At 45.8% G+C, this 24,221-nt stretch overlaps 2 protein-coding genes across 3 annotated transcripts in view; both read right to left on the bottom strand.

Annotated features, from left to right (window-relative positions):
* The window catches only part of LOC124007945 (lymphocyte antigen 75-like), a 39,380-nt gene extending 30,749 nt beyond the window's left edge, over window positions 1-8,631 (bottom strand). For both annotated transcript variants that reach the window (XM_046318837.1, XM_046318838.1), the window contains exons 1-5: window positions 8,378-8,631; window positions 4,828-5,253; window positions 2,259-2,432; window positions 1,195-1,356; window positions 671-790 (exon numbers count right to left, since the gene is read on the bottom strand). In XM_046318837.1, the coding sequence (XP_046174793.1) occupies window positions 671-790; window positions 1,195-1,356; window positions 2,259-2,432; window positions 4,828-5,253; window positions 8,378-8,480 (985 nt within the window). In that variant the 5' untranslated portion in view covers window positions 8,481-8,631. The remainder of the gene's footprint in view (window positions 1-670; window positions 791-1,194; window positions 1,357-2,258; window positions 2,433-4,827; window positions 5,254-8,377) is intronic.
* A 1,990-nt stretch (window positions 8,632-10,621) lies between these two features.
* The window catches only part of LOC124008027 (secretory phospholipase A2 receptor-like), a 31,818-nt gene continuing 18,218 nt past the window's right edge, over window positions 10,622-24,221 (bottom strand). The window contains exons 15-28 of the mRNA XM_046318937.1: window positions 23,869-23,904; window positions 23,540-23,700; window positions 20,814-20,878; window positions 20,538-20,641; window positions 20,333-20,469; window positions 17,868-18,125; window positions 17,560-17,704; window positions 17,023-17,258; window positions 14,280-14,457; window positions 14,023-14,157; window positions 13,464-13,586; window positions 12,944-13,120; window positions 12,609-12,644; window positions 10,622-12,442 (exon numbers count right to left, since the gene is read on the bottom strand). Of these exons, the coding sequence (XP_046174893.1) occupies window positions 12,225-12,442; window positions 12,609-12,644; window positions 12,944-13,120; window positions 13,464-13,586; window positions 14,023-14,157; window positions 14,280-14,457; window positions 17,023-17,258; window positions 17,560-17,704; window positions 17,868-18,125; window positions 20,333-20,469; window positions 20,538-20,641; window positions 20,814-20,878; window positions 23,540-23,700; window positions 23,869-23,904 (2,009 nt within the window). The 3' untranslated portion in view covers window positions 10,622-12,224. The remainder of the gene's footprint in view (window positions 12,443-12,608; window positions 12,645-12,943; window positions 13,121-13,463; window positions 13,587-14,022; window positions 14,158-14,279; window positions 14,458-17,022; window positions 17,259-17,559; window positions 17,705-17,867; window positions 18,126-20,332; window positions 20,470-20,537; window positions 20,642-20,813; window positions 20,879-23,539; window positions 23,701-23,868; window positions 23,905-24,221) is intronic.

The raw sequence follows: 24,221 nt of genomic DNA, 5'->3' as shown, positions 1-24,221 counted from the left end.
AGCTTTCCTAAAGAACAAGGAAATCAGTAGTTATTTCTGTTTGTTTATCAAAGTTAGCAGGCTTGCTCATTGATCCTGCTTTGTGGTAAACTCCTCGGTTCTGAGGGTGAACATTAACGCAACCCAGAGAGGGTCAAAGGGCTCTGAGTAAGGACAGTGACGTCATCACCACTCTGACAGAGCAGTCCAGTCCCAAATGGCAGCCTATTCCCATATACAGTGCACTCGTTTTACTAGGCCACATGCTAATGGCTATATACAGAGGCCCATTCAGGCAAGTTGACTTGTTATTCAAGCTCGTTCACGACAATCCTCAAGCACACACACTGCCTGTCCCTGTGCAGTGCTGCGTCCAGTCACAATGACCCTGCCTGCCTTCTCACAACACAACACTGGCCTCTTTGTTTCCCTGGTGGCATTGTGACACAGGCTGGAGAATGAGATGGGTGCCAGGCAGTAGGGTGGTATGATTGTGGCATACCTGTACCAAACAACGCTTCTGCCATGGCTGTATCGTTGTACTATAAATAGTTGTAACCTAGTTGTGACATTGCTATAGCCATATATGTACCATAAGTTGTACTACGGTTATTACATAGTTGTACCACAGTTGTACAAAGTACCATGCTAAAGCAGTGCGTCTGTGTGTCTGCATGTGTTGCGTCCTCACCGTTGTCCCAGCGCACGTCGTTGAGGGGTGAGCCGTCTGACCACTGCCAGCCCTGAGACGTGTCCAGCTGGTGTAGGCCGATCCACATCCTGTCTGGCCGGCTGTTATGGGCCACGTCCACTTCAGTCCACACAGAACAGAGACGAGACCAGATTAGAGAAGCTAAATCTAGCTACAAAGTAGATGACAGAATCTTCATTTTTACAGCCCTTTTATGGGCATATATCATATCGGCAATTAGTCAATAAAAAAATAGCCATGTTTTACCCCCTCTTAACGGTCAGGGAAATAGGTTCCATATGTCTTATAAACTGTGTTGATAATAGTGTAATAATGATGGATGGTAATGGCCAAGTATTTCCAAGTATTGTAGTCCCAATTACTTCGAAGTAAGTAGTATGTGCCAAGTGGGTCCAATCTTTGCCGTACATGATTCATGTTACTGTTCCTGTAATGCAGGTTTGGGATGTTTGTTTTGTATGAATGTGGCCATAGACAGCCACTATAGTGGAAGGCAGTCTTACAGATGGGGAAGGCTTGGTCCTCTGAGCTGGAGACGCTGAGCAGATCAGCTCCCTGGCTGCGACACGAGTCCAGCGCTTCCTGCCATGTCACCGCGACCTGGGACACAAACTCATAACAGGGTCCCCCCTCGGGGCCATTGAACAGGGCCTCGCAGCCTTCCTCTGTGAGAGAGATCAGAGAGGGGATTCAGCATTGTGGTAGTATGTGTGTGTATGTCAGGGGGTTGTGTGCATATCCAGCAGTGCCTCTGAACAAGTTGTTTTGCTACAGCATTTCTCAACTAGCATCCAACAGACAAATGTATCGTTACATATTTCAGGAAAAAGTATTGTTAAATATATGCCAAATAAAAACAGTGTCTGAACTCCACGCATGTATTTCCAAACTGAGTTCCTCACAGAGGACTGACGTCGTCAGACACTGGAGAATGTCATCCGTCCAAAAAAGACTTATATCACACCAAACATGCCAAAGTGAAAGGATCAACGGGCTTTGTGAGTTCAGAGCCTTGCTAATCTGGGGCATTCAAAGATGGTGGAAGTAAGCCGCCTGTCTCAAAAGACTAGGTTCGGAGCAGAGTTGGGGTCAAGTCAATTGTAATTCCAGTCAATTGCACGAAAATTCTTTGCACTTCTATGGGCAAATTCCACATCCTTAATTCAACTGAGGGGAACTGAGATAGAATTGAGCCCAGTCTTGACTCAAATATCTTTCTATGTCCTTCTCTTAAAGGGAAACTCCAGCAAGAGTATTAGACTACTTAAAGGAAAACCCCATCCAAAAACGATCTTCTGGTATTTGTTTCATTAGTCCGTTGACATACATAATCCCAAAATGTTTTGTATGTCAGCAATCGGGCAACTGAATTTGATTGCTGTCAGAAAGTTACAACTGACCTATGAAACAAATACCAAAAGACAGTTTTTGGACGGGGTCCTTTAAGTACTCTATTAGTACAAGTTCCAGTAATCATTATATGCGTAGGAAAACAGTACAAGTAGTCTAGTCGTAGATTCATTCCAGAATTATGATTTATGTCTATAATAAAAAGAAGAAAACTTGCCATGTTTTAGACAATATCCCATCTTTTTGTCAGCATCATAGTTGGAGGTTGTGGAACACCAGTATAGTCCAGGTGATTGGTCGTCGGGGAGGCACTCGTGGTACCAGCTGCCGTTGTAGTGGAAGGGAAACTCACAGGGCTCCCCGGTCGACGTCCCATTGGTGGTGTGGACAACTATGGGTAGAGGAGAAAAAATCATTACAATCAATCCCATGGCACCCATTTCAAAGTAGTGTATTAGGAATATCGGAGTTCGTATTCAATCTGGACACATCTAAAGATATGACCTCGCACAGTTTGACTGTCAACTCAACTTGATTTAGTATGTAGGACAGGTCTGTGTACAGATCCTTAATGTAGGACCTGTACACAGAACACATTCATTGAATACAAATGCTGCTGCTTTCAATAGAGAGCCAGAGTTTAGATCATGTTAAACTGTATCATTTAGCAGAAGGCGACTGGCAAACAACTGGCATACAGTGCCATAGATACGATTTCAAATGGAACAGGGTCAAGGGTATTTAATGTGATGCGCAGGGGGCGTCAATTGTGTATGGCACAGTATGGCAGCCACCATACCCTAGTTCAACACCAACAATTTAAAATAGGCTACTAAAATCATTCCATTGCGGATAAAAATGCAAATGCAATTTAGCGATATTAGCGGGCTAGTTTTAGAACCATGTGGACAGCTCTGGGGCAGGCTGTTTATCCATAGTAGAGAACATGTTTTGGGACGCGTCGGAGCGGGAGGGAAGGCCTCAGTGAACAACTCAGCTTTTCTCCCAAAACAATGCAGAGGTGGAAGATGGCTGAAGATAGCGAGGTAACTGCTGTTTGACTTGACAGGAAACTAAACTCCAGTTTTTTATTCCCGGTGCTGAGCTAGTGTGTAGCAGTTAACTGCGGTATGACAATGCGACTGAGGCGAACGAAGCTGCAGCAGCCAAGGTGATAAAGGCTCTGGAGTCAATTCAGCTGTTCTCCAAATTGAGTTTTCCTTAAATTGTGTAGAAATGCAGCAAATGAGCTTCGACTTGATAAAAAAAGATCGCTTTGCCCCTGTCACGTTGCCATACCCTAAGTTTATTCTAAATGACGGCACTGTGCAAACCTGATGTAGTTCAAGTGTAAATGAAAGTAAGTGTGTTCATACAGGCCTTGCTGAGTCATATTCGCCATGTCGAAAGTTACAAGGAAACCCCTGGTAATTCTGGTTGGAAAGATTCCCCTTCAATTCCAAATGGAACAAATGAAACGCGTGACTGCCAAGCAGAGCTCTGTACAGTGCACCTGAACATTAGCATACAACAGACCATGCTAAATCTATTGTCTCCAAGTGATACAGGATGCTGTTCATAAAGATATTCATGTAAAGGTCCTAGGTACACTGCCGTTCAAAAGTTTGGGGTCACTTCGAAATGTCCTTGTTTTATAAAGAACATTTTTTTAAATGTGTCCATTAAAATGACATCAAATTGATCGTAAACACAGTGAATACATTGTTAATGTTGTAAATGACCATTGTAGCTGAAAACGGCAGATTTTTTAATGGAATATCTCCATACGTGTACAGAGGCCCATTATCAGCAACCATCGCTCCTGTGTTCCAATGGGACGTTGTGTTACCTAATCCAAGTTTATCATTTTAAAAGGTACTTAGTCATTGGAAAACCCTTTTGCAATTATGTTGCACAGTTGAAAACTGTTTTCTGATTAAAGAAGGAATAAAACTTATTTTAGCCTTCTTTAGACTAGAAACAAAGACCTTATTTCTGCAACTCGTCAGTCTATTCTTGTACTGAGAAATGAAGGCTATTCCATGTGAGAAATTGCCAAGAAACTGAAGATCTCGTACAACGTTGTGTACTACTCCCTTCACAGAACAGCGCAAACTGGCTCTAACCAGAATAGAAAGAGGAGTGCAGGCCCCGGTGCACAACTGAGCAAGAGGACAAGTATATTAGAGTGTCTATTTTGAGAAACAGACGCCTCACAAGTCCTCAACTGGCAGCTTCATTAAATAGTACCCGGAAAACAGTCTTAACGTCAAAAGTGAAGAGGCGACTACAGGATGCTGGCCTTCTAGGCAGAGTTGCAAAGAAAAAGCCATCTCTCAGACTGGCCAATAAAATGAAACGATTAAGATGGGCAAAAGAACACAGACAATGGACAGAGGAAGATTGGAAAAAGGTGTTATGGACAGAAGAATCTAAGTTGGAGGTGTTCGGATCACAAAGAAGAACATTCGTGAGACACAGAAAAAATGAAAAGATACCAGAGGAGTGCTTGACGCCATCTGTCAAGCATGGTGGAGGCAAAGTGATGGTCTGGGGGTGCTATGGTGGTGGTAAAGTGGGACATTTCTATGTGTCCCCAAACTTTTGAACGGTCGTGTATATCTAAGTTCAGTGCATTCTTGTAAAATGTGGCTAGAGGTTTTATACATGTAAATAAGCATAGATAGGCCTACATGAGATGAGCAAAACTATGATTATTGTATTCTATTATGTCCTATTCTATTCCATTAGGAGAATAAGCCGCTCAGAGGACAGAACACACTCACTGCGCATCGGCCGCTGGCAGATATTATTGGTCGACTCATCCCTCCTCCAGGCGTCTGAGGAGTCGCGCTTGGCACTGACCAGCCCGTCGGTCACCGTGAGGCTCATCTGGTACACCGTATAGATGGCCTCGTCCAGGCAGCGCCACAACAGCATGACGGCCTCCATGACGCCACAGCTGAACAGAGACAGGGCCTTGGTCTTCACCTCCAAACCCAAGCACTGGGACGTGCCCACGTGGAAGAGACGGTGGCCGGACCCCCACTTCCACTGGGACACCCTGGAGCCGTCACACTCCCCCAGGGTCACGCTGAACCCAGACCCTGCAGACTTAGCCCCTGCTATCCCGGAAACTCCAGTCCCAGACGTGGACATAGCTACCAGGCACTTTCCTGTGCTCACATGCTGGATGGTGAAGGTGTCGTCACCTGGAAATGATCATGAACACACAGTTGAAGTCAGAAGTTTACATACACCTTAGCCAAACACACTGACACTCAGTTTTTCACAATTCCTGATATTTAATTCTCAGCTTTTATTTATTTCATCACATTCCCAGTGGGTCAGAAGTTTACATACACTCAATTAGTATTTGGTAGCATTGCCTTTAAATTGTTTAACTTGGGTCAAACATTTCGAGTAGCCATCCACAAGCTTCCCACAATAAATTGGGTGAATTTTGCCCCATTCCTCTTGACAGAGCTGGTGTAACTGAGTCAGGTTTGTAGGCCTCCTTGCTCGCACACGCTTTTTCAGTTCTTCCCACACATTTTCTATAGGATTGAGGTCAGGACTTTGTGATGGCCACTCCAATAATTTGACTTTGTTGTCCTTAAGCCATTTTGCCACAACTTTGGAAGTATACTTGGGGTCATTGTTAATTTTGAAGACCCATTTGCAACCAAACTTTAACTTCCTGACTGACGTCTTGAGATGTTGCTTCAATATACGCACATAATTTTCCTACCTCATGATGCCATCTATTTTGTGAAGTGCACCAGACCATCCTGCAGCAAAGCACCCCCACAACATGATGCTGCCACCCCCGTGCTTCACGGTTTGGATGGTGTTCTTTGGCTTGCAAGCGTCCCCCTTTTTCCTCCAAACATAACGATGGTCTTTATGACCAAACAGTTCTATTTTTGTTCCATCAGACCAGAGGAAATATCTCCAAAAAGTACGATCTTTGTCCCCATGTGCAGTTGCAAACCGTAGTCTGGCTTTTTTATGGCGGTTTTGGAGTAGTGGCTTCTTCCTTGCTGAGCGGCCTTTCAGGTTATGTCGATATAGGACTCGTTTTACTGTGGATATAGATACTTTTGTGCCTCTTTCCTCCAGCATCTTCACAAGGTCCTTTGCTGTTGTTTTGGGATTGATTTGCACTTTTCGCACCAAAGTACGTTCATCTCTAGGAGACAGAGCACGTCTCCTTCCTGAGCGGTATGATGGCTGTGTGGTCCCATGGTGTTTATACTTGCGTACCCTTGTTTGTACAGATGAACGGGGTACATTCAGGTGTTTGGTAATTGCTCCCAAGGATGAACCAGACTTGTGGAGGTTGTTGTTTTTTTATTTTCTGAGGTCTTGGCTTATTTCTTTTGATCTTCCCATGATGTCAAGAAAAGAGGCACTGAGTTTGAAGGTAGGCCTTGAAATACAGCCACAGGTACACCTCCAATTGACTCAAATGATGTCAATTAGCCTATCAGAATCTTCTAAAGCCATGACATAATTTTCTGGAATTTTTCTAGCTGTTTAAAGGCACAGTCAACTTAGTGTATGTAAACCTTTGACCCACTGGAATTGTGATACAGTGAATTCGAAGTTAAATAATCTGTTTGTAAACAATTGTTGTAAAAATTACTTGTGTCATGCACAAAGTAGATGTCCTAACCAACATGCCAAAACTATAGTTTGTTAAACAAAAAAATTGTGGAGTGGTTGAAAAACGAGTTTTAAGGACACCAACCTAAGTGTATGTAAACTTCCGACTTCAACTGTAAGTAAATATAGTGATATTATAGTCATAATAAAAATATAGTGATATTATAGTCATAATAAAGTGTTAGTAAATATAGTGGCATCACTACAACACTATTAGTTCATTCAACACAATATTGTATTATGTTTACAATATATTTTGTATCACTATTCATTAGAATGTTTGGTTGATATCTACCATGTCCCATCTAAATGTCAGTTTAGCTGCTGGTTATCTTTGCCTAAATAGTTCAGCTTGTCGTGGAGGCAGGGGACCAAGATGATGACATTTCAAGGCATCTCAACAACAGTCAGATAAGCATTTAAAAAATGATCTAGAAACCCCAGGGGTCTATTGTGCCTGTGCTTATCATGGTCTCCAACATTGATTGCTGATAATATTCTCAGTCAGCAGGCCAAATGCTTTTATCTTCCATCATGCGGCAGCCTTAAATCCATGAACCATTCTACCAACAATACAAAACTGTTTTATCATTTCCTAATCTGGACTAAACAATTGAATTGAATTAGAGGCCAATTAAAAACAACTGGTATGATGTTTCACTCCGAATTGGGTGTGATGTTTCACTCTGAAACACTTTTGATGAGCTGAAAATAGCCTTTATTTTTCAACAATTAGATACAGTATAAAATGTGCAAATGTGAAGGTGCACGTGTAATAAGGAAGACCATATAAGGAACTATTAAACAGTAACAACATCAAATTAAATGGTTTAATTCTCCATAACGTGTTGACATGAATTACTAGACAAACCAGGAAGAAAAACTCAACTGACAGTAACTATCATTAAATGTAAAACCATAAATGATATCACGTGTACTGTGTAATAGGTTAGCCGTTGAACTCAGAAACATGACAGAATGCATATGAGTTGAACATATTCAGCCTATGATGAGTATGAGATTAGATATTTATTAGATATTTATAAACTGGTACAGCAACACGGTGTATGTCTAATTAGGTGGCCTACGCTCGTTAAAGAGAGGCTAACCGGGAGAGAGAGAACAGTACTTGACCATGGGGATATGATCGTGCAAACTGTTTTTACAGTTACAACAACAACGACCAAATTCTGCAACATTTGGATCACTTCAACTGCGCGCAACCTTGCAGCAATGACTTTGCAACATTGTCCCAACAGACTCAATCGGGCTGCACATTTTAAACGCGAGAGGGGTTTCAAGACGTCATTCTGTTAATCCTGATGGATCTAGTTTATAAAATGGTCATTACGCATTTCGAAAGCAGATGAGGAATTTGATAGGCCAAAAACGAAAATAAACCAAAGTCCACATATGGCTTTTAAAAAAAAACAAGTTGATTATACGGCAAACGTACGTTACTTTCTGCTTTTGAAATTGAACAAAGGGGCTTGACGTCCCATTATTGAGCCTAACTCCCCCCCCCATTCAAAACAATAATAGGCTACCACGGACCCTAAGTAGCAGTTGAGTCTATGGAAACGCGATAATCTTTCAACGAAGTTAGCCAGTTATGCGGGCATGCCTGGTCTCATGCCTAGTGATGACAATGGAAAGCACCTTACTTACCGGAATATGTAGTTGACGCGCAACTTCCAAAACAAATAGTTTTATCCCAAAAGAATAAGAAAAAACATAGGTAAACTGCTGCTTGAAGTGTCATTTTATCCATGGTTATAATACCACGGATTCTCTATTCGGATTCATACGTCTCCAGTAGCCAGCCGACAGTTTGCGCATACCCAATTCTGCGTTTCAAAGTAGCACGAGCCTACTTCACAATTGTTGACTGACAGCTGGTTGACTAACCTCTATTCCCCGTCCTAGGCTGTTACGGGTTTCTGCGCGTTATCCCATGAAAGATTGCGCGCTTGTGATTCGCCAACAGTCGACCTCGCATCACAGACCACTCCCAGTCCGCGAACTGAAAGTGACAACTTCATTGATGTTATTTTTCAACATAATGCACAAATCACAGTATTATGCTGAGTCAATCACAAAAGACACTGATAAATAAAGAAAAGTATGTTGATGCTGCGCCTCCAACTATCTCAAGCCTCTGTCAATTCTCTCAAAGACGAGCAAATAAGAACAGCCGTGAAACATCATGCAGTGAATCATCTCAACCACGAAGCCTGCATTCTCAGCCAACAACAACAGTCAGGCCAGCCTGTAGAGGCCATTGCCAGACAAAGGATTTCTCCCAAATGGCACCATATTCCCTATATAGTGCACTACTTTTGACCAGAGCCCTATGGGTCCTCTTCAAAAGTAGTACACTACATTACATTTACATTTAAGTCATTTAGCAGACGCTCTTATCCAGAGCGACTTACAAATTGGTGCATTCACCTTATGACATCCAGTGGAACAACCACTTTACAATAGTGCATCTAAATATTTTAAGGGGGGGTGAGAAGGATTACTTTATCCTATCCTAGGTATTCCTTAAAGAGGTGGGGTTTCAGGTGTCTCCGGAAGGTGGTGATTGACTCCGCTGTCCTGGCGTCGTGAGGGAGTTTGTTCCACCATTGGGGAGCCAGAGCAGCGAACAGTTTTGACTGAGCTGAGCGGGAACTGTACTTCCTCAGTGGTAGGGAGGCGAGCAGGCCAGAGGTGGATGAACGCAGTGCCCTTATTTGGGTGTAGGGCCTGATCAGAGCCTGGAGGTACTGAGGTGCCGTTCCCCTCACAGCTCCGTAGGCAAGCACCATGGTCTTGTAGCGGATGCGAGCTTCAACTGGAAGCCAGTGGAGAGAGCGGAGGAGCGGGGTGACGTGAGAGAACTTGGGAAGGTTGAACACTAGACGGGCTGCGGCGTTCTGGATGAGTTGTAGGGGTTTAATGGCACAGGCAGGGAGCCCAGCCAACAGCGAGTTGCAGTAATCCAGACGGGAGATGACAAGTGCCTGGATTAGGACCTGCGCCGCTTCCTGTGTGAGGCAGGGTCGTACTCTGCGGATGTTGTAGAGCATGAACCTACAGGAACGGGCCACCGCCTTGATATTAGTTGAGAACGACAGTTTGTTGTCCAGGATCACGCCAAGGTTCTTAGCGCTCTGGGAGGAGGACACAATGGAGTTGTCAACCGTGATGGCGAGATCATGGAATGGGCAGTCCTTCCCCGGGAGGAAGAGCAGCTCCGTCTTGCCGAAGTTCAGCTTGAGGTGGTGATCCGTCATCCACACTGATATGTCTGCCAGACATGCAGAGATGCGATTCGCCACCTGGTCATCAGAAGGGGGAAAGGAGAAGATTAATTGTGTGTCGTCTGCATAGCAATGATAGGAGAGACCATGTGAGGTTATGACAGAGCCAAGTGACTTGGTGTATAGCGAGAATAGGAGAGGGCCTAGAACAGAGCCCTGGGGGACACCAGTGGTGAGAGCGCGTGGTGAGGAGACAGATTCTCGCCACGCCACCTGGTAGGAGCGACCTGTCAGGTAGGACGCAATCCAAGCGTGGGCCGCGCCGGAGATGCCCAACTCGGAGAGGGTGGAGAGGAGGATCTGATGGTTCACAGTATCGAAGGCAGCCGATAGGTCTAGAAGGATGAGAGCAGAGGAGAGAGAGTTAGCTTTAGCGGTGCGGAGCGCCTCCGTGATACAGAGAAGAGCAGTCTCAGTTGAATGACTAGTCTTGAAACCTGACTGATTTGGATCAAGAAGGTCATTTGGAATGTGTAGAGAGACCCACGACTCCTTCCTCCACATGTTAACACCCCTGCCCTCGTCCCACACCACAGAGCATCTCAATGCAAATGACAAATTTCAAAGCAAACGTGGCATAGCAAGACACAGTTCAGATACAACGTGGATACAGCTTCATTGTATTTACACTGAAGGCACAGAGCATTTGTTATGAACATTATCAACATAAAAAATAACAAGAGACAGTAAACATGTTCAAGCATCCGTGATATCCTCTTGCATGCATTTCTTTCCACACAACAGAAAACCCATAGGTCAACATATTTCATATCTAATAACTCTGTGTACCCAATATACAAACACAACAACAGGTAACACAGCAAAGGCTGTACCTCGTAACAGACAACCCACACACGAGTCTACTTAGAATACTGGCTTATTTCTCAAAGAGCTACCATTTACATAACAGTACTTTGTTTCATCTTTTGTTTCATCTTTTGTTTCATTCTGTACTCCTCCATTTTGACAGACGCGTGGACCCAAACGAACAAAATGGAAGTGAATGACAAAATATTGTTCTCGTAATGATAAATAAAAAAACGGAAATAAATGCCGGCATTTTCTCTTTATTTTTTCTTCACTTCCTCTTATGAATATCATTGCATGTGACTTATCAACTAGGTTTGAAAAATACCGTGAGGGTGTGAGTGTGTGTGTTCTGTGTGTAGGAAAATACGCAATAAACAACAACAACAAACATGAAAAACTAAAACATAATCTTTCCCGTGTTGCATTGATGGACTTTGGTGCAATAAAGTGGGAACAAAGAAACCCTGTACTTTAATGACAAGTTAGATTTCAAAAAAATAACTTGATTGAATTGATTTGGGGTCTTATTTCTGTTCATGAATAAAATACATATAAGGTGACTACAGAATGTATTGCAAAAATCATGACTTTGTCTTTGCTGTAAAGCACAACTGAATCACGGCCATTGTTATCGTAAACAAAGAAGAAAATTGTTTTGGGTCCTGTACAAGGCATTACAGAAAACTAGGTCTTCACTGTGTGAGAGACTTGTACTCACAAATATAGTGGGTACCAGCATTAGTGGGAGCAGTTGGCATTGTACCATAATAACAAAACAACCTTACAGTGCAAAGAATATCGATCGATTTTCAAATGCCTACATTAGAATGCCAAAGTACTTGGGATAACAGCTCTAGTCCTCTTTAAGACGAAACTTACATCACACGAAGATGCACTCCCTCACTCTCAGCCACACGATTGGTCCCTGATTCATCAACTACTTGTATAAAGCACAGGAGGTTGGTGGCACCTTAACTGGGGAGAACGGACTCGTGGTAATGACTGGTATCAAATACATCAAACACATGGTTTCCATGGTTTCCACGTTCTGATGCCATTCCATTTGCTCTGTTCCAGCACATTATTATGAGCCGTCCTCCCCTCAGCAGCCTCCTGTGGATTCAAGTGGATAAAGCTAATTGGGCTCTGACATCCTGCTCTAAGTTCCCTTGCTGTGGTCCATGTCAGACCCAAACAGAGGCATACCATTCTTCGCAGTCATACAGAGTTCAGCCCATTCCCATGCTTTACCCAACTTTAGAGAACACCACCATTTTTCTGTCTCCAATAAGTCCTATAGCGCATCTGGAAAAAGCACCGTATTCCCTATATAGTGCACTACTTTTGACCAAAGCAGTGCACCTAATAGGGGAAAGAGTGCCATTTCGGACACCGCCCTATTCTCCAGAGTGAGCTTCCAGATCTGCGATGAGAACGTTTCCATCAAAGTCTGTGGCCTGGGAACTAGTATGTCTGTAGTACGCGTTTCCCAGGGACGGCAGTCTGTGGAAGTGCGTCCTGTTCCTCTTGTAGACGAGCCAGAGCACCGCCACCAGCACGGCGAAGATCAGCATGGCCACCAGGACCGCGGCTGGGACGACACTGTGGTGCAACCCTGGAAGAGACACAGAGGGGTGAGTTTACTGGACATTGAAGGCTCATGGTAGAGGACATTGGTAGTCATGGTAGAGGCTGGTCCCAAGATACCTTGAGTTGCCAAATGATTAGAATGTGCATGAGAAAAACAGCATAACTGTTAATAGGCTCAATTAAATACCTACCATTTAGTGGCTCCACTTCTACCTCAGGGATCGTATCTGCAAAGAAGACGATCTGTTTAACTTGACTGATCTATGGACTACATACATGTACACTGTACTAACACATAACACAAAGCTTTGTCATAATGGCAGTTGGAGGCTACCGAGAGCCTGCGTTTACACATACAGCCCAATTCTGATTTCTATTTCATTTATTGGCAAAAATATCTGATTTGACTGGTCAAAATACCAATTATTGGCAAACAATCTAATTTGATTGGTCAAAAGACAAATTAGTGGCAAAAGATCAGATTTGGGCTGCCTGTGTAAATGCAGCCAAAATGTCTCGACTCCACCTGAGTTAGTTTTGCAGACAAAGCCCAGTCTGTCGGTGCACTGAGAGAGGAGCCACATCCCATCAGACACCCTGGTGGACACACAGGTGTCTGCTGTCAGCAGGCTGGGGTCTGGGGCCTTGACGTTCCAGTTGGAGTAGTCCATAGGAGAACCATCGAACCATCCCATGAAGCCCGCTAAATTGGACCAGACAAACAGCTAACATGTTTAATAAAGAAGTTGTGAATTGGTTCATTCGACCCCTCTGCCCCAGGTCATTGGTGTTTCCCCCCCCCCCACACAGTGCTTCTATCAACTCACCAGGTAAAACACTAAGTCAATAAAGTGTCAAAATACTACTTGAAGAATGTTGAAATTCATTATGTTACTAACCCTAATAAGCTGGGTCTTATCCCAGTTCTGTCCGTAGCACTCACATTGTCTGTCTTTTGCCAGCTGTTGGTTTATATTGTAAGCCAAACCAGCAAGACTGTTTATTTTTGATGAAAAGAGAGGAAACTTGGGGAAGCACGTACTTACCGTCAGTGTTGAAGAACATCCCCAGCCAGACGGCTTGATGTGGGAAGCCATACGACCACAGCTGCTCCAGGACAAACCTGTTTTCCGTCTCTGTCTGTATGGTCAGGACCTCTGACGTGTTCGCTGGAAGAGGGAAAACACCACTAAAAATCTTCATTATTACATGTGTATTACTGAGCATGAAGAAGGCAATTATCGGTGAATGTTTTGCACCCTCAGATCTATAGCTACAGTACAGTATTAGCTTCTAGAATGGCGCTAATACATGGATCCTATAGGGGGAGCTCTCACCAAACATTACATTATGGACAATTACAACAGGGAGCCATCACAAGGAAATTCCCATAGAGAGAGATCCATTAAATCCTTGATCCATCCTAGCATGAGACCTACTGTAATTGACTCCATGGTGTACTGGAGACTTACCACAGTAGGATGAAGTTGCTGAATCAAGGACAGTTTTGCAATTTCCCCTTATGGGTTAAGGTTAGAATTTGGGCAGGGGAACCTGATCCTAAATCTGTGCTTGAGGGCAACATCTGCTCGAGCGTTCCTGTACCTTTGTGCTTGCAGTGCTCTCCGGCCTCCTCCAGGGTCAGTCTCTGGACCACGGGCTCAAAGCTGTAGCAGCTGGCGCCAAACCTCACCCACGTCGATGGACACACAACCTCGTAGCTGGTGAACGCATTACTCTCTATGGGAGAACATTTAGAAAAGCAGTATTGTGCATTTAAAACTCTTGAGGATGGACTAACAGCACAGGAAGCTTTAGTAGCCACTGTTTTATCATGTGCGAGGAACCCAGGCTATACTCACTAGGTGGTGGGACATGGCACAGGGCTCCCTGGAGCGGCATCTCACAGTCGGCCCTCCTCCAGCCCCCGGTGACGTCCATGTACACACAGTCCCCCAGGATGAAATCATCATCATCGGCCGCAACCCAGTGGGTGAAGACCGTGTCACTGCCGTCAGACCACTGGTAGTTGATCCCATCCTGCAGGGACGCACCGTCACAGGCAGGGAGGAGGTGACACACACTCTCAGGGTGAGCCTACGTTGCTACGGCGGGTTGCTTTCAGTCTTGTAGGTCACGTCATGCAACGGGGCAGAAAGAGTAGTGGGCAGCAGGCAATGTTAAAAGGTTCGGCTTGGGGGAAGTGTGGTGTTTATAGACCAATGTGTCTGGCATTGTGTAGAGCGCTGTGAATCAATTCTCTCCTTTCCTGTCCTCATTCCATATTTCACGAGTAAGACATTCCCTGAGTCTATGGGATTCTTGGATACACATGTTGTGCGTGGCTTACAATTCCTCCCAGCCGGCCTGGCGGTTGAGAAAAACTACTCCCATACTGTATTGAGTGAAGCACAAAAATGCGCCCCAAATGGCACCCTATTCCCGACAATGATGCACTACATTTGACAAGAGCCCTATCGGTCCTGGACAAAAGTAGTGCACTATAAAGTGAATAGGGTGTCATTTGGGACGCTAACATAGTTATGCATGGGCTGTGGGCCAGGAGGAAGGCTCTGGACAACTGCAGTAAGGGGATAAGTTGCAGTGTGATAAATATTGCTGTTTGTCACAGGATATCAGCTATAAGACATACATCGGTGCATAAACACCAAACATACAGCACATTCAGAAAGTTTTCAGACCCCTTGACTAATTCCACATTTTGTTATGTTACAGCCTTATTCTAAAATTTATGAAAAAGGTTTTTTCCCCTTCATCAATCTAGACACAATAAAAAATGAAAAATCACATTTACATATGTATTCAGACCCTTTACTCAGTACTTTGTTGAAGCACCTTTGGCAGCGATTACAACCTCAAGTTTTCTTAGGTATGACGCTACATGGTTGGCGCACCTGTATTTGGGGAGTTTCTCCCATTCTTCTCTGCAGATCTTCTCAAGCTCTGTCAGGTTGACTGGACAGGTATTTTCCGGTCTTTTCAGAGATGTTCGATCGGGTCCGGGTCCGGGCTCTGGCTGGGCCAACCAAAGGACATTCAGAGACCTGTCCCGAAGACTGTTTTGACTGTGTGCTTAGGGTCGTTGTCCTGTTGGAAGGTAAACCTTCGCCACACACTGAAGTCCTGAGCGCTCTGGAGCAGGTTTTCATTAAAGATCTCTCTGAACTTTGCTCCATCCATCTTTCCCTAGTCTCCCAGTCCCTGCCACTGAGAAACATCCCCACAGCATGATGCTGCCACCACCATGCTTCACCGTAGGGATGGTGCCAGGTTTCCTCCAGACGTGACACTTGGCATTCAGGCCAAAGCGTTCAACCCTGGTTTCATTAGACCAGAGAATTTTGATTCTCATGGTCTGAGAGTCCTTTAGGTGCCTCCAAGCGGCCTGTCATGTGCCTTTTACTAAGGAGTGGCTTCCGTCTAGCCACTCTACCATAAAGGCCTGATTGGTGTAGTGCTGAAGAGATGGTTGTCCTTCCAGAAGGTTCTCCCATCTCCACAGAGGACCATCTGTCAGTGTGACCATTAGGTTATTGGTCATCTCCCTGACCAAGGCCCTTCTCCCGATTGCTCAGTTTGGCCAGACGGCCAGCTGTAGGAAGAGTCTTGGTGGTTCCAAACTTCTTCCATTCAAGAATGATGGAGGCCACTGTGTTCTTGGGGACCTTCAAGGCTGCAGACATTTTTTGGCGCCCTTCCTCAGATCTGTGCCTCGACACAATTCCTTGGACCTCATGGCTTGATTTCTGCTCTGACATGCACTGCCAAATGGGGGAGCTTATATAGACAGGTCTGTGCCTTTCCAAATCATGTCCAATCAATTGAATTTACCAAGGATGGTAAATGGATGGTAAATGGTAACTAGCTCAGTTTTGAGTCTCATAGCAAAGGGTCTGAATACTTATGGAAATAATGTATTTCTGTTTGGTATTTTCAATAAATGTGAAAAAAATTCTAAAAACCTGTTTTCGCTTTGCTAATTTGGGGATTGCGTGTAGATTGATGAGGGGAAATGATTGAATCCATTTTAGAATAAGGCTGTAACATAACAAAATGTGGAAAAAGGGAAGGGGTCTGAATACTTTCCGAATGCACTGTATTCACATAAGAGTTGTAGAAATATGAATGCGTGTATGTGAACAGAAAGTGCCCAAAATGAGACTTAGTACTTTTGATTTGAGGAGATCAGATACATATGGTTATGATATGGTGCGAACATGCCGGGAACAGTCACAAAGATGAAATCACCATGCTTTGAAAGAATGGCATGGACTGGAGAGGGGGAGAGAGCGACAACATCCGAGTAAACAGACTGTCAGATGCACGTGGTCTCAGAGGCATTTCGGTATTTACAGCATTACTTCATTGTGGCCATGCTGTTTATAAAAGACCTCTAGCTAGTGCTCTTAGCGGTTTCCGTGCCGTGACCTAAATCTACTATACACACTCCTAACATCATCAAAGGTCAATTCATGCCGCAGACCAACTTCGACATGCTTGTTAACGAGCCTTATATCTTCACACGCACACACACACACGGGCCCAGACAGGTAGCAGTACTCAGCGGTATAGTATAATACATACGTCTTGACTATACAGTCCAATCCAGTGGGGGAATGCCAATCTATTGACAAGGACAGTAAGGAAAGCCTGGTGGAAGGGGTCGGTAACGCTCACCAGCTCAGACTCAGACTCTAAGCACATATGCAGCGCCTCGTACCAGCTCATGTTGCCACGGACAACCCTGTATCTGCGGTTCTTGTACTCAATATTGTCAGGGAGAGGGTGGAGGTAGGAGTGGGATGGGGGTTTAGCTGCGTCTGTTGCAGGGAAAGAGAGAGGGAGAGAGGGAGAGGAAAAGGTGAGAGAGATTGTTTCGTGACGGCATCGATTCGTCACGAAATCAACAGAAACACTCATTTCAATGTTCAACAATTCCCGAAGGGGATTTCTCTCAGTGAGCAGACTCAACGGGGTGACAATTTGAGAGCACAAACCAGGAAGCTATAACCGTTTCATCAATGATGTAATACAGACCTGATTGGTAATATCTCAGCTCTGTGCTCTGAAAATAGGCCCCAATGTGTCTGAATGAGGGTGAGTGACAGAGGGGAGTCCTACCTTGGGGTCTCTGACAGACAAAGCCGTATCCACTTTCTGTGCACTTCTCGTCGAACCACTTCCCTGTCAGGTGGAAGTTGTGGTTGTTGGAGAGCACCGTGCACAGAGGATCGTCCCCGCCCAGGGGCCCGCTCAGCCACTCATTCTGCAGAGGAGGGGCGTCCACACACACATGCACGCATGCACGCACAGAAAGGTAAACACACACACACCCCCCAATCAATACACTATACAGAGAACATCACCAAAGCACAAAGACAATATTTTATTTTTCATTTAACCTCAAATCTCCGTAGAGGAGGTCTTACCGTCAGAGGGTTCTTGGGTTCTACAGGGGACCAGTTGGTGTAGCTGACAGGTTTCCCATTGGTCCATTTCATGGTGTCCTCATCCCGTAGACCAATCCAAATGCCCACTGTCCCGCCCTGGAGCAGCATGGTGATGTACGCTTGCTCGATCTCGTCTTCGATGGCGACCAGCGTGCCTTGGAAAGAGGAGCAGATAGACCGGGCATCTCTCCAGCTCTTCCCCTCCTCAGCACTGTTGGGAAGGTGCAGCAGGAAACACTGCCAGAAGACACACAAAACACAGGTTTTGGTAAAGCTCCACCAACAACATTTTTCCTTGTACGGTGTGATAGAAAAATTAAGTATTTAACTTATCTATTTGATATTAATGGTTAACAAAGCATACTTAACTAATAGTAAGACATTTATGTCATACTAGAGTCTGTGTTTTAATGGTCCCCACTCTAGTTCCCTGCAGCCAATCTGGGCGTATTGTCACCAGAGATGGATTGAGCTGACAAATGAGTTAAAGACTCCATTACATAGCGGAGTCAATCACCACCTTCCGGAGACACCTGAAACCCCACCTCTTTAAGGAATACCTAGGATAGGATAAGTAATCCCTCTCACCCCCCCCCTTTAAGATTTAGATGCACTATTGTAAAGTGACTGTTCCACTCGATGTCATAAGGTGAATGCACCAATTTGTAAGTCGCTCTGGATAAGAGCGTCTGCTAAATGACTTAAATGTAAATGTAACAAGAATGTGTTTTACTAGAGATAGCTTAGGAGTAGAACAATCCCTCATTGTCTCTAAATCATCCTTGCATCTGGGAAACTAAGCCAGGGTGGGGGTTAAGACAACAACCCACGTGCAGATAACGACAGGATGAAGCCAGTGCCTTAATGATGCTCCTTGGGCGACATGAGGAGGGTTGAACCAACCATTTCTGACCATTGTTAGTGTCAGCTATATATACAGTGAGGGAAAAAAGTATTTGATGCCCTGCTGATTTTGTACGTTTGCCCACTGACAAAGAAATGATTAGTCTATAATTTCAATGGTAGGTTTATTTGAACAGAGAGACAGAATAACAACAATAAAATCCAGAAAAACGCATGTCAAAAATATTATAAATTGATTGGCATTTTATTGAGGGAAATAAGTATTTGACCCCCTCTCAATCAGAAAGATTTCTGGCTCCCAGGTGTCTTTTATACAGGTAACGAGCTGAGATTAGGAGCACACTCTTAAAGGGAGTGCTCCTAATCTCAGTTTGTTACCTGTATAAAAGACACCTGTCCACAGAAGCAATCAATCAATCAGATTCCAAACTCTCCACCATGGCCAAGACCAAAGAGCTCTCCAAGGATGTCAGGAACAAGATTGTAGACCTACACAAGGCTGGAATAGGCTACAAGACCATCGCCAAGCAGCTTGGTGAGAAGGTGACAACAGTTGGTGAGATTATTCGCAAATGGAAGAAACACAAAATAACTGTCAATCTCCCTCTGTCTGGGGCTCCATGCAAGATCTCACCTCGTGGAGTTGCAATGATCATGAGAACGGTGAGGAATCAGCCCAGAACTACACGGGAGGATCTTGTCAATGATCTCAAGGCAGCTGGGACCATAGTCACCAAGAAAATAATTGGTAACTACAGTGTGAAACACTGAAATCCTGCAGCGCCCACAAGGTCCCCCTGCTCAAGAAAGCACATATACATGCCCGTCTGAAGTTTGCCAATGAACATCTGAATGATTCAGAGGACTGAGTGAAATACCTCTTTTCCTCACTGTAGTACACTGCATTTGTGTTAAGGTTAGGTTACTCGGTCCAACACTCAAGGGTGGGGGGTGGTCAACCAGCCTCCTTATTGCAATAATTAATCGATATTAAATAAAGATGATTATTTTAAGAAATGACCAAGTCTCTCTCAGTACTGAATCTCCATGACAACGGTCAGATGGCCAAGAAACACTCAAATCAAATCAAATGTTATTGGTCACAAGCGCCGAATACAACAGGTGTAAACTTACCTACGAGCCCAAACCCAACAATGCAGAGTTAAAAAGTAAGACATATAAGAAATATCTTCTATATAAAAAAGGAAATAGTAACACAATAAAATAACAATAATGAGACTATATGCAAGGAGTACTGAGTCACTGTGCAGGAGTACCGGTACTGAGTCACTGTGCAGGAGTACCGGTACTGAGTCACTGTGCAGGAGTACCGGTACTGAGTCACTGTGCAGGAGTACCGGTACTGAGTCACTGTGCAGGAGTACCGGTACTGAGTCACTGTGCAGGAGTACGAGGAAGTTGAGGCGATTGAGGTAATACAGTATGTACATGTAGGTTGGGGTAAAAGTGACTAGGCAATCAGGTTATAAAATAATGGGCACTAAACTACACAAACTCCCATTCAAGCCCTACCATGCAGAGGCTTTGAAATGAATAAAAGGATGTGAAATGAGGGAAACCTTGTGTCCGAAGTAGAGCCATCTCTCTGGACAGCCTCCGATGTAGTGAGGCTCTCTGGGAATCTCCACCACGGACACGGTCCGGCGCTTACATATGTGAGCATGGAGACCGCCACACTCACCCGCCGACCACTGACCTGTTGGTCGCAACACGTCAAAGAGAAGTCTGTCGTGGTGTTGTGTGTGTGTGTGTCTGTGTTCTTACCTGAGATAGAGGACATGGTCACACACTGTTTATGTTTCACTGGGGCATCATGGGAGCTTCCTTCTGCCCAATTCTGATAATCCACAGCGGACTCATCACTCCAACTGCGTACACGCACGCACGCACGGCACGCACGGCACGCACGCACGCACGCACGCACGCACGCACGCACGCAGCACACACACACACACACACACTCCTATTACACCCCCTCGACATTAAAGAAACAGCATAATAAAATACAGCATTCAACAAACAAACAAATAAAACACTTACCTGAACTTTTCCCTCACGGGGTCTGTGGACAGCCCTATCCACCAGTCAGTCGACCCCAGAGAGAGCTGAGAGAACCAAGAGAAGAAAAGGAATGCTTAGCTCACTCATTCAAGGCCTACTACCGTCCTCCTGCATTCTGACCTCGCTCCAGTGAAGGGTCAGCCATTCAACCTCTTTCACGCCACGAGAGCTCATTCAGCCCCTCTCCTCAGTCTTGGCCTCATTCAGCCCCTCTCCTCAGCCTTGGCCTCATTCATCCCCTCTCCTCAGCCTTGGCCTCATTCAGGCCCTCTCCTCAGCCGTGGCCTCATTCAGGCCCTCTCCTCAGCCTTGGCCTCATTCAGCCCCTCTCCTCAGCCTTGGCCTCATTCAACCCCTCTCCTCAGCCTTGGCCTCATTCAACCCCTCTATTTGGCCTTGGTCTCATTCAACCCCTCTCCTCAGCCTTGGCCTCATTCAGCCCCTCGCTTTGACCTTGGTCTCATTCAACCCCTCTCCTCAGCCTTGGCCTCATTCAGCCCCTCGCTTTGACCTTGGTCTCATTCAACCCCTCTCCTCAGCCTTGGCCTCATTCAGCCCCTCACCTCATTCAGCCCCTCTCCTCAGCCTTGGCCTCATTCAGCCCCTCTCCTCAGCCTTGGCCTCATTCAACCCCTCTCCTCAGCCTTGGCCTCATTCAACCCCTCTCCTCAGCCTTGGCCTCATTCAACCCCTCTCCTCAGCCATGGCCTCATTCAACCCCTCTCCTCAGCCTTGGCCTCATTCAACCCCTCTATTTGGCCTTGGCCTCATTCAACCCCTCTCCTCAGCCATGGCCTCATTCAACCCCTCTCCTCAGCCGTGGCCTCATTCAACCCCTCTCCTCAGCCTTGGCCTCATTCAACCCCTCTATTTAACCTTGGCCTCATTCAACCCCTCTCCTCAGCCTTGGCCTCATTCAACCCCTCTCCTCAGCCTTGGCCTCATTCAACCCCTCTCCTCAGCCGTGGCCTCATTCAGGCCCTCTCCTCAGCCATGGCCTCATTCAACCCCTCTCCTCAGCCTTGGCCTCATTCAACCCCTCTCCTCAGCCTTTGCCTCATTCAACCCCTCTATTTGGCCTTGGCCTCATTCAACCCCTCTCCTCAGCCATGGCCTCATTCAACCCCTCTCCTCAGCCTTGGCCTCATTCAACCCCTCTCCTCAGCCTTGGCCTCATTCAACCCCTCTATTTGGCCTTGGCCTCATTCAACCCCTCTCCTTAACCTTGGCCTCATTCAACCCCTCTCCTCAGCCTTGGCCTCATTCAACCCCTCTCCTCAGCCTTGGCCTCATTCAACCCCTCTCCTTAACCTCCTCAGCCATGGCCTCATTCAACCCCTCTCCTCAGCCTTGGCCTCATTCAACCCCTCTCCTCAGCCATGGCATTCATCCTCAGCCGTGGGCTCATTCCCTCTCCTCAGCCTTGGCCTCATTCAACCCCTCTATTTAACCTTGGCCTCATTCAACCCCTCTCCTCAGCCTTGGCCTCATTCAACCCCTCTCCTCAGCCTTGGCCTCATTCAACCCCTCTCCTCAGCCTTGGCCTCATTCAGCCCCTCGTTTTGACCTTGGTCTCATTCAACCCCTCGTTTTGACCTTGGTCTCATTCAACCCCTCTCCTGAACCTTGGTCTCATTCAACCCCTCTCCTCAGCCTTGGCCTCATTCAACCCCTCTCCTCAGCCTTGGCCTCATTCAACCCCTCTCCTCAGCCATGGCCTCATTCAACCCCTCTCCTCAGCCTTGGCCTCATTCAACCCCTCTATTTGGCCTTGGCCTCATTCAACCCCTCTCCTCAGCCTTGGCCTCATTCAACCCCTCTCCTCAGCCGTGGCCTCATTCAGGCCCTCTCCTCAGCCATGGCCTCATTCAACCCCTCTCCTCAGCCTTGGCCTCATTCAACCCCTCTCCTCAGCCTTGGCCTCATTCAACCCCTCTATTTGGCCTTGGCCTCATTCAACCCCTCTCCTCAGCCATGGCCTCATTCAACCCCTCTCCTCAGCCTTGGCCTCATTCAACCCCTCTCCTCAGCCTTGGCCTCATTCAACCCCTCTATTTGGCCTTGGCCTCATTCAACCCCTCTCCTCAGCCTTGGCCTCATTCAACCCCTCTCCTCAGCCTTGGCCTCATTCAACCCCTCTCCTCAGCCTTGGCCTCATTCAACCCCTCTCTTTGGCCTTGGCCCCAGCCTCTGCTGTTTTATCCACAGCTCTGTCCTTTTTACAGCCTTCAAAAGCCTCTCCATCAGAGGGCCCTTCAGTCTGATCCGAGACGCTGAGCTGTAGTGAAACAAGGCCCTTTATTTTGTTCCTGTATGCGAGGGCACAAATGTGCGAACGTGTCAGCGTGTGTGTTTGTATGTGTGTGTAAGAGAGAGAGTGAGTGAGGGCACTTGTAGGAATGAGGGCGTTCGCGTGTGAATGTGTCGGCTAGTGTGTGTGAACTCGTGCCGGCTCGTGTGTGTGTATGTGTGTGCATGACTGTGTCGGCATGTGTGCGTGTCTGAATGTGTGTACGTTAGTGTGTGTTCACTTGTGTCGGCCCGTGACTGTGACTGTCGGAACGTGTGTCTGACTGTGTGCGTCAGCGTGTGTGTGTGTGTGTGTGTGTGTGTGTGTGTGTGTGTGTGTGTGTGTGTGTGTGTGTGTGTGTGTGTGTGTGTGTGTGTGTGTGTGTGTGTGTGTGTGTGTGTGTGTGTGTACAGACCTTCCCCATGCGCTCTCTGATGAATCGGAGCTCCTCTTTAGAGTGGACAGACAGCAAGTGGGCGCCCATCATCATACAGGCCAGGTTAACACCCTCCCAGGGAAAAGGCTGCTTGGCCAGCAGATACTCTGCTCCTCTGTAGAACACCCAGGGCTCGTTCTCTACAGGACAGAGGAAGGTTACACAGTCCCAATCACACAGTCCCTCTCAGAGTTACAACTGCAATTGATAGCACAAATAAGCATAAAAATACATGAATAACAACTCAATGAAATACGTGAAAAATGTAAAATATAACAAAATACATCAAAACAAATACAATTACTTACGGTCATTATACCAGTAGGGTTTGTTCAGCTCCATGCCTACGAGACAAATAAGACAGACATTCTTAGCGATAAACCTTTCAAATCTATAAGGATAAATCAATAAGCAACTTTGAGATTTCAAACGCTCCATACACGATTAAGGCAGCCCCACACCTCTCTGACTTGCCGAGTTACATAAAGGTTCAATTTGGGTGAAATGCGGAGGAAACATTTCTGTTGAATGCATTCACTTGTACAAATGACCAGGAATCCCCCTTTCTCTTTACTGTATAGAGGTGAGTTTCCCCCCTTATGATCCCTTACAGAAAAACCACATGGATTCACATGCACTGTGAACTGTACATGTTGTCACA

This window comes from Oncorhynchus gorbuscha, linkage group LG21 (assembly GCF_021184085.1).
Source record: "Oncorhynchus gorbuscha isolate QuinsamMale2020 ecotype Even-year linkage group LG21, OgorEven_v1.0, whole genome shotgun sequence".
Taxonomy (NCBI): Eukaryota; Metazoa; Chordata; class Actinopteri; order Salmoniformes; family Salmonidae; genus Oncorhynchus; species Oncorhynchus gorbuscha.
This window is presented reverse-complemented; position numbering and strand designations above follow the sequence as displayed.